Source organism: Erigeron canadensis, chromosome 5 (assembly GCF_010389155.1).
Source record: "Erigeron canadensis isolate Cc75 chromosome 5, C_canadensis_v1, whole genome shotgun sequence".
Classification (NCBI taxonomy): Eukaryota; Viridiplantae; Streptophyta; class Magnoliopsida; order Asterales; family Asteraceae; genus Erigeron; species Erigeron canadensis.
In genome coordinates this window covers 35,609,677-35,620,653 of record NC_057765.1, presented here as the reverse complement: position 1 = coordinate 35,620,653, position 10,977 = coordinate 35,609,677, and the positions used below count along the sequence as shown (strand labels likewise).

The following is a 10,977-nucleotide window of genomic DNA, read 5'->3' as shown; positions in this document are numbered from 1 at the left end:
ATAAAGTTGCAAAGTGATAACATTAAATACAACCAAAAACTTCAAGCATCTTAACAAGTTTTTTAGAACCCGGCCCGTCGAGTGGATTAAATTGTTCAGGAAGGAGTTAACTATAGCTGAGATCCTCGTGGGGGTGCTTAAGTAGATCGTCTTTTCGCTTAAGGTTTGGTGCCTGAAAATTTACTTAAGTAAATGAACAAAGAATGAAATAAAAACAAAGTCAACCGGATATGGTTACAAAAAACTAATGAGCCTTAAGGCAGCCTAGTTGTTAAAGAAGAGACGGTGGCATCATTAGCAAAACTAAATGAGAGTTGCTTTAATTTAATTAATAAGAAACAACTATATATGATGATGTATAGATTGTGAAATTAAACTTAATTAATAAAGGAGAGTTATCCATCTACCACTATTTATAACAAAGACAAAGTGCAAAGCTAAGAAACGGCAACAAGATAAGAATGGGTTCAATAGTTACCGGAAGCAGTCGATACGGACGAAATTGCAGAATCAATATCCTGGCGGTGGCGCTTGAGAATTAATGGATTTTTCTTCCACTTCAGGTTTGGTTCCTGGTAATTAACAAGACCAGTTTTTTAAGTTATAAAAACCGTTTATTTTTCAGATTATCGTATTCTTTTTGTTTCTATTGATTAGATGATCAAGAACTTGACAGTTTTTTTTTTAATGTAGTCCTAATTTTCTTACAACTGAAAATCACTTATGACTAACCAACCAGAATCACCACCAAGGACAAAGTGCAAAGCTAAGAAACAGAAAAGAAATTCAAAATATAAAGATATATGGGCAGTGTCGGCTTAACCTTTTTGGTGGCTCTAGGCGGGATCAAATTTTTGGGGCCTTTTGTTACCGTCTCTAGTAAAAGTTATATTCATTTATATTGTTCGGAATTAACAGAAAATAAATTAAAAACAACTTATACAAGTGTTCCCATGTGTAAAAGTTCATCCATTAAATCATACATGAAAAGCAGTAATTACGCTAAAATTAAAATAAATTTCACATTTTAAGGCATAATATGATTCCTATGATAAATATTCCCTCGTACATTTTTAGTAAAGAAAAGATATCCGAGTTATTTTATGTGCTTGTGTGTTGGACAAATAGATTAGCAAGCAACTAATAGAAAATTGAGAATCCTATATCTATTTTTTAAGCCCAAAACTTAGTTTGTGTAAAAGAATTCCAACCCAATAGAAGAAGTTTTGGGGGCCTTGACTTATGGGGGCCTTAGGCAATGGCCTAGAGCAACATGCCTATAGAGCCGGCTTTGAGAATGGGTTATCCATATACCATTATTTTCAACAAAGACGAAGGGCAAAACACTCTTAAAATAAAAATGGTGAGAACACTTGAAAATATCATTTTGATGCATTAAAAGTTTATAAAACTAACATAGTGCATAACTAATTATCATTATTTAAGTGTTTAACAATCCGTCAAAATAAAAAAAAATCACATTTTTTGTTGGATGCATCATTTTGATGAACTTTTAATGCATCAAAATGTAGTTTTTAAGGATTCTCACCGTATTCTTATTTTAAGACTGTTCTTATTTGATTTTACCCATGCAAAACATATACCTAAATCTTCTTCCGGTTGTTGTTGTTCTTTTCCTTTGTCATGGTCTTCATCGTTATCACATTCATGAGCATCATCTTCTTCACTAGCTTCATCCTCAGAAACAATGTCAGCTAGTAATAAAAATTCAATTAGTTAAGATGCAGTTGACACTGTAAATATAGATATACAAAATTGCATATGCATTTTCGACGAGAACTTAAAAACTATTAGACCACATGTGAATGACTAGTTCGTATAAGAACAAAAAAATTTATTGTAAACATATAAAATTACATACGACTTGATATGTTCATATATAAATAATATACGTGAATAAATTCAACAAAAAGATATAAGTTTAAAAATTTTGACTTTTATTTAATTTTCTAAGATATAACTACTTTAAAGTTCTCATGCATGGTTTTGCAATAAAAAAAGAAAAAAAAGAAAAAGAATACTGAAAGATAGATGGATGTAGATACGCTTATAATCATCATAAGTGTCGAAGTAGGGTTCTTCGTCTAAAGGGAAAACAGATCCAGGGAAAGTAAGGGGTTGTGGTGCAAGATAAGTTGGATAAGTAATAAAAGCGATATAGAAAAATCAATAATGATAATAAGTTGAGAGTAGCTAATAAAACCTGTAATCCATGTTTGAATTATATTTAAGATTTTAACTCTGAAAAACGTATGTGGCCGCGGAGTGTTGTTGGTGTCTTGTATTTATATTTACCGTGACCAAAATTTTACAGTTTACCCTACCTTTTTCGGCGGCTTTTTTTTTATGTCTTAGATAGAGAGGCAACTAAAATGGACATAACATACACATCATGATGCTATGCCACCAAAGAAAAATAATACTTAAAAACGAAGTGATATTGATAATTTGTTTTGATAAATATATTACCATCATGTATTATTAATTTGTACGCTGTTAAATTTGTATGTTGTGATACATCTATCATAATTCATTAATTTGTGACGCTAGTATCACCCACCATATTTAAAAGCCCAAAAATATGATTAATCAAACTAAAATGTTAGACAAGACAACCATAAATCATTGTGATATTATCGCTTGTTATCATTGAATTATCTATTCACTAGTCCTGGTACCCGTGCGATGCACGGATTGTGTCATGTATTTTATAAAAATCAATCAAATTTCACCGTAAATAGACATTTAAAAAGAATAATAAACAATTCAACAGAAAAACCTACATTTCTACATGAAAATAATATAAATATAAATCTTATAAAAACATTCTTCATTAATAACTTTAAAAAAATAGAAAAAGGAAAATTATGTGCCTTTTTAAATATGCTAAATATGTTATGTTATGGTTATAATAATTAGGAAGTTATTATGTTAATATTTGGTGGGGTAAGCTTTAAAGGCCTTTCTATGGACCTAAAGTCTTGACACATATATTGGTGGGTACGTTTTTTATGACAACAGCGAAAAGAATGAAACTCCGGACAAAAAACTATCAAGCAACTAGTAACAATTTCTTAAGGAATATAATGCAAGTATTGGAATGATATCTAAATGTTCATCCCAAATAATATAAAGGTTATATCCTCGTTTAAGCTTATTATACTTTATGTTAGTTTTTTTTACTAGTAGAACACAGAAAATGTGCCTCATATAAGTTGCACGACTGCAGCAATTCTCAAGGCCCCGTTTTGTAGGAGCTCTCCAAGCTCATCAAATAATAAAGCAGTACGCCAACCCCATCCTTTCGGAGCTTTTGGTAAAAGGGTTCCGGGTTGTTTAAAGCTCCCAAAAACCATTACTTCTCTTTTTGATGGACAAATTAGCTGTAAAAATCAGAAATGAAATAAGTAACCTATAAACAACAGTTAAAATTAATCTATCTGGTTATGATTACACTTGAACTTCACCTGGTAGCGGGCAGTAACCTTTTCACGAGCATCCACGTACATATGAGCCTGGAAAGATCATCTCTAGTAAGTTACTTATACAATGACTAATAATTTTATTAGAATGATAAATAAACTTTTGTTACAACCAACCTTTCTAAACGACTCAGGTATCTCTGCCTTTCTACGGTGTAAAAACAATCCTGGAATTCCACATCAAATTATAAAACTATTTTGACATAGGTACTCATTACTGCAGTGTGCAAGTACAAATTATCAAAAAGATGAAAATTACCAAGGGTTCTACGTCCTTGAACATCTTCGTCGTTAAAGGCCTGAACACTTACCTACACATCATTAAAAAAAATAGGTTCAGTTGAAAATTACCAACATTATATGTTTTCTAATTTTATTCGCAACCAACCTTCGTTTTCACAATATTTACAAACTTAGACACTGATGGTAATATTGTGTTTGTAATCATACTAATCATATTGATTATTTATAAGAAGTTCTATAAGACGGACAAAAAATGATAAGCCATCAGAGTTGGCCTGAAACAATTTGACACATACCATCCCCAGTTGCCCAAATAGGTACTCAACTTGAATATGATGCTATAAAGTATAAACATACCTTCCACAACGAACCAGCATAAAAGTACTCTGGAGAGTGTTTGACTTGTCCATCATTGTGTCGATGAACTTCCTGGAACTCTACCCTATAAGGCAAATAAAGAACCATCAGGCAATCTGGCAATGTGCAACAGTTCATAGGAAAGAAGCTTCAGGTTTGTTCCACAAAAAGACATACAAATAGCTATCAGGCCACCAGATTTCATAACCAAATAAAAAGCAGCAGTTACCCATAAATTCATGATTGGAAAGAAAAGCATGCAATATGCTCTAAAATAATTTACATGTCAGAAAACTACTAGGCATCACGATGCACTTTGAAGGCACAGATCCAGTATATTCAGTGTATTTAGTTGACTAGAAAAAATGAATTGACATGACGAATGCTAATACATGTAGCAATAGACTAGTCCAAAAAAAACCTCTTACTAGGAATGGATAGAGTACACAATTCTAGATATTTACAAAAACTTGACCATTTGAACTAGAGGCGGTAACATGGGGAAAGGTCAAATTGGGCAAGTTTTGGTAGGCCTCAAAAAGGATTAAGAATTTGGGATGACCCAAAACAGTATCTGTCCAAATTTCCTACTCTAATTTAATATACAATTAGTGCTCCAAATTTTACCAAAGTTGCAACTTGACCCATTTAATCAAAAAACCTCAAAATATTATTTTATCAAATAAACCGGTAACTTCTTTGATACTTCGAAATTGTTGACTAAACAATTTCCTAAACAGAGGTGTATTACAAAACTCTAATCACTTTTAAACACAAAACCCTACTATCAAAACAAAAACTATTCTACTTCAATAATGATCAAAACTTTTATATAAACGATTAAGTGTTTAGATTTAATGAAGTTTTTCTTCCCAGTTCAAACCATTTCCCTAAAAGTTATTTTTATTACTCTGCCCATTTGACCATTTATAGATAAAACATAACACGAACTGAAATTGTCCGCCTTTATTAGAACTAGTATTGTAAAATACTAGAAGCAAAATGAGCATAACTTACGCAAAGCGAAATGGAGGGAAGTGACTTAGTGGGGTTTTTAAATCCAGTGATATAGAGCTACTTTCATTCTCCCATTCGACTCCAATAGCTTGCTCAGAAGACTCCATCATCTGCACACTACTGCTGCTTGGGCCTGCAGTTGAATGCCCAACTAGTCTGCCAATGACATCTGCCTCATCTGTGTTGCCCGTCCCTTGACTGAGCCCAACCAAAGCAGTCAACCCATCACCACCATGTTCCCCATTATGGTCCACTCTATTTTCTGGATCATCATTACCAAGAGACTGCTGACAATTTCTGTTGCCCATATGTATAGGCACACGGGAAAAGACAAAACGTGTTGGAGGCCATGCAGTTGCAGGTACATAACTAGACCCACGTCCTATACCTGCCAACCCATCAATAGTTCCCCTTGCAGGCACTCGTACAGGACGGAATAGTCCATTTGTTTCACCTTGAGAAGAATCGGTAACATAAACCTCTCCTAACCCCGTAACCGCATTATTTTGGTCATGCTCTTGCATGTAATAACCCGTTCTCGCAAATCCATATTGTGGCCTACATTGGCAAGCCATACTAACAAGGCAGCAATTTTTGCAGGTGTCTGCCCCAATTTCATGCACCCGTTGACTCAAAAGTGTCTAGAAAATTACATAAACATGCGTAAGAACTTTGATATTACAATTTACAGACTTCCGATGCTTAATGGGTTTGTAAATAGCTTTAAATGTTCGAAGAGAGTAAGAAAAAGGACCTAGTAAAAGATGGTTACTATGATATGCTAAGTTAAGAAATTGGTTTCATAGTTCTTGTGTATCTTTGCAACAGACTAAGCAATAAGGACAGGCTAGCATTCATCTAAGAATAGGGTTAGAGGGAGACATCATCACATCACAAATCCATTTATATACTAATGGGTCTATTTAGACGATGTTTAACTCTAAGAGGTCAAACAGGAAACAGGTATAAAAGATAAACAAAATGACCAAAAAGTAAACATGTCAAAAGTTGCGCAAACTGTATTTCAATGCATAAAACCTCCTAAATCATTTTATTAAAGAATCAAATTATCAACAAAGTAACATGCGTTTCCTTTTCAGATTTGAGTATTTAGTACACTAATTGTGTATAAAGAACATTCAAAAATTTACAAGAACTATTTTGGAGCTACCCAGCCCATACCAGAAATCAACCGTTTAGACCCGTAGCCAATTCGACAGACCCACCTATTTTGGCCACCTCTAGAGAAGAATCAATAAATGAATTAAGAGAAGAATAAACAAGTTACTTTTCAATACCTGTAGCCAAAGAGCATCATTAACAGATTTACAGGGGAAGCCCAATTCTTCTAGCTGCTTCCTCACATTTAGAAGAGCCTCAAAAGTCATGTTACAGTATAAAAGAGATCCTCCTTCGAAAATACTGACAAATGTGTCATATTCATCACTGTTCAACCCACAAATCCCTTTGATACAAGTCTTCAACTCTCTTCTACCAACAATTCTGCCACCCCATGACATGGGCATGTCACATCTTCCCCATTCATTTGATATAATATCACTACATGAAGAGCCCATGCAATTACCATATCTTGGGCCCCCAGCGAGCCAGTTATTGTTATTTAATTGATAGCAAGGACTCTCTTCAGATGGCCCTTCCATTGCCGCCATATCACCACCAATTGGCATCTCCTGATAAGAGGATGAGTAGCTCACTTCATAAGTACGGGGAGTGACTGAAGTCTGTTCAGCCTTACATTGACATTTTGATTCCATATTAGCCTGTTCACATCCTGATTCTTTTAGCCCAGTCTGGGAATCTACAACCCGATCTGCTAGCTCAACTAAAATGGTTTGAGCTGTAACAGAGCCTTCTCCTTCATCTTTTAAACTCAAATGACCTAATTCAGATGATGGTGTTTGATTATTGTTGCCACAGACCAACTTCTTCCCCTGTGCTTTAGAAGAATCAGAATGTGTATTTTTCCCCGTGGATCCACATTGTCCTGGAGGTCCTGCCTTACTTATTGCACCTTTTGCTAGGAAGGTGTACAATGCCAGTTCAAATCTTAATCGTCGTACATAAAAGTGTAAAACACTTGTTAGCCTCAAATCAACTTCAATTCATAGAAAATTAACTAAACAGAAGTATATGTATCTTACCGTTTTTCTTCACTGGGGACCCACAGTTCATCAGAGGTCAGTAATGCAAGCAATGTTTGGGAGGAGAGCTTTGGAAGTACCTGTCAGACAAACGATGATGATGCAGAACACTTGTAAGCCTGATCTACAGTGTTGTTCAGCCCCTACAGTATTTCTTTAAGAGTTCGATAGATGATTATAATATGATAACATACCCACACTGATATAATTCTATAATATGGGGTTATAAGTTATTCCTTAGCATGTTTCATTTGAGTATTTGAGTTTTGATTGATTTAGGCATTCTTGGGACAGAAGGTTGCCTCTCAAAAGGCCTAGTTTGTATTATTGTTTGTCATTGTTAATTTTCCTACCATAAATTCAGCGGGTTCCTATCATAGATTGGGATGTCATAAGTAATTATAGAAGATATACCCTGCCAATAAATAGAACCTTAATTATTATGTCAAAGAGACAGAAACAAAGATAAGAAGACAGAAAAATAGGACGTCAAATTTAGTTAGAAGACAATACGGGCCAAAATTATTTAAACAAACCAAACTCTCTAATCAGTTATTAATGGCACGGTTACGGAAAAATGAACATATTAAGGGCGTAACGTCAAAACCAATAAATAATGACCCCACTTTGAAAAGGATAACCGTTAACTAGCCTGAAAAGCACGAGTATTCCATTCTTACTTCTTTCAACTCCATGGCCCCACTTTGGCAAAGATAACCCCAGCAAGCATTTCTAACACGTTCTCCATGCATGCCATAATCTTGTCCTTCTGCGAACACCTACAATAAACATGGAAATGATAACCTGAACAATCCGATAACATACACCATTAATAAGAAACAATGCACTCAAACCTGATACGCTAAAAAGTTTGTAGTCCAGAGTTCGGATATAATGAAGTCAGTACATATTACACATAAATCCTACAAGAAGCCATTGGAGACAGAAAAACATGAGAAAATTATAGATGTACAAGAAAGATGTAAAAATAGTATCAAAAATACTGGATGATTTATAAATACGGTTATAGGGAAACCTGAAGGTCAAGAAAAGACGCAGCAGCAAGAACACGGAATGCATTATTGTCATCAAGTTTAGGGTGATTTCCATACAGGTATGCCAAAGCTATAGCAATGGCCTCTCTATTAACATTGTTGTCATCCACATGCAATGTCAAAACTGGGGCATTTGCATCTTTCCAAGGTCCATGAAGCATGTTCCTACACGGCACAATGGATGGCACCTTTATACCAAAAATTTAAACAAAGAAACTAAACAGACCTATAGATGTACTGAGCAAAAAATACTAACAGAAAACAGAGGAGCCATATAGAAGAAAGAAGAGTCAGATGAGAAGTACAATAAAAACAAGTAGCTAAAAAGGTATGTATGAATAAGAATTAAGAAGCAAGAGTGGCAAGCAAAGTGATCGAGAAAAGGTCAAATTCATGATATTTTTGAAGAGTTGAGAGTGAAAAGAATTTATTTATCTACTAGAAGCGTCTTGTTTCCAGTGATCGGGTCAACAAACGGCAACCTTAAAATCTGGTACCCAACGACTCCAAAACAGTAACTATGGTTGGATCAATGGATTTTCACACCAAATTTTCCAAAGCTTGCACCTTTTCACCAATAGACAAGTTGTTTCCTGCCAAAAGACACACTAGTGCACCAAAAGATCCCAACTGTCCCATATATAATATAGGTCTCTAAAGAACATAACTTTTGAACAATTTCTCTATGTTTTTGCTATACTTTTTCTTGCCAAAAACTTAGGTACAACTATATATTATCTGATCATTCATTTCGTGCAAGCCTTAGCCAATGCCACGCCGAGATACTACACTCACAAAGTGTCAAATCATGATTCCATCATTTTATCCAAGATTCTTTGAATATTACCAATACCCAACTTAGAGGCAGAGCTTGGTTGGATCAACGGTAAATATCCTGGCCCCTGGAGACATAGGTCATGGGTTCGATCCTCATCCCATGCAAAGGTTGAACGACCTTTCTACCATTTAGTAGAAAATGGAAGCAGCCTCTCTACTTAAATAGAGGTAAGGTCTGCCTGCATCTTAATCTCCCCCATACACCATCAAGGTATTGGGGCTCAAAACCCGCATAAGGCGGCACTGAGCAGTTTCTTTCTTTCTTTCTTTCTTTCTTTCTCAGGCTTTACTTAGATCATATAAAATAAACACACACACACACACATATATATACATATATATATATTCACACTGCTTACACAAATGAAATAACAAAAATTTTTTTAAAATAAGGGGTAAAAAAGAAAGACCTGAAATAAGAACTGCGAGACAAAATGAGACGGTGAAGGCGATAAGAGTCGCCCATGGCTTGAACAATAACATCTGAGAAAGACCCATTATTCAACCCTTCTATTTGTATATGTTCACACAATGAATTCAGATTACTGCTACAATCCATCACTTGTTGTTGTTGTTGTTGTTCTCCATTGGAGCTTGTGGGTTCTGACTGTTGATGTTGTCTGGACATTTCAATTGTTGTTATTGTTGTGGGTGATGATGAATTAATTTATTATCATGGGATTGTGTTTGTTTAGATTATTCATTTATGATTGATTGATCGATCAAATGTGAAGTGGGGTGGGGTGTGTGTGAATTGAAGAAGGCAGAGGGCACAGGTTTCCTTTTTTCATTTTCAATTATGTAAATTTTTTAGGGAAAAAAGAAAAGAGTTTTGTAATAATTTTTTCAATATTTTTTTATTTTAAAGGCAAATAAATTTTAAAAATTAACTAAAAAAATTGTGCTTGTCACTTGTAACGTTGTAAAACTTAGTCGACTCGGCCGGGAACTTCGGAATCAAAATCGGGATCGGGGGTTAAACTGGTCGAGTTGGCGAGAATCGGCTGAAAACTTGGTCAATGATTTGGTCACATGTAAAACTTAGTCAAACTGACGAATCGACCAGATCAGTTCAAAACTCAGGTCAACTTAGGCCAAAAAAATTTTTTGTTTTTATTAAGAAAATATTTTTCCTAAATTGGTTTAAGTTTATATACATAATGTTTGAACTTTGAAGTATGTTAAAATTTCCAAACATTTATGTTTTAAGTTTTCTATATAAAAAACCGATCCGGATTCTTCTCGATTCCGATCCAAGTCCCCCCCCCCCCCCCAAGATCCGATCCCGAGTCATGAGTTCCCCAACCTTGCTTGTAGCTATCATATGTAACTTTCAAAATTACATTCTTACTCCATTAATCCTGAACATCATTTTAAAATGTATATGTACATCCAGATCTTATATATCAGATCATTAATCATCATCATCATCTTATAAAAAAAAATATACACCCAATCAAATTCGATAACAATAAAATTTTAATTAATACCGTCTTTTTAAATATTCTAGTTAACACAGTTTAAATAAAACACACATATCAAATCCAATAACAGAACATATAAGGATTTATGTATGGGAATCGATATACCATCAGATTTTTAAAATGCACTACCAACCGTGTTTTATAGTGTTGTACAAATGTACACTACAACACTGTAAAACATGATTGGTGGTGCATTATTAAAATCTAATTTATAAATCATAAAAACCTCAAAAATTTTATATATAAATCAATTACTAAAAATAGTAAGTTAAATTTATAACCATATTAAGTTCAAATCTAATATTAATAACATCGCAAG

The 10,977-nt window shown here is 34.3% G+C and overlaps 1 protein-coding gene across 1 annotated transcript; it reads right to left on the bottom strand.

Moving 5' to 3' along the window:
- Positions 1 to 3,071: 3,071 nt before the first annotated feature.
- LOC122600705 lies at positions 3,072 to 9,966 on the bottom strand. The gene is made up of 12 exons (XM_043773459.1): positions 9,585 to 9,966; positions 8,319 to 8,502; positions 8,137 to 8,205; positions 7,963 to 8,061; positions 7,283 to 7,362; positions 6,419 to 7,187; positions 5,121 to 5,761; positions 4,104 to 4,188; positions 3,763 to 3,814; positions 3,621 to 3,670; positions 3,489 to 3,536; positions 3,072 to 3,404 (listed from the first exon to the last, which is right to left on the bottom strand). Exons 1-12 carry the CDS (start codon positions 9,800 to 9,802, stop codon positions 3,228 to 3,230), a joined length of 2,472 nt encoding a protein of 823 aa, XP_043629394.1. The 5' UTR covers positions 9,803 to 9,966; the 3' UTR covers positions 3,072 to 3,227.
- Between the last annotated feature and the right edge of the window lie 1,011 nt (positions 9,967 to 10,977).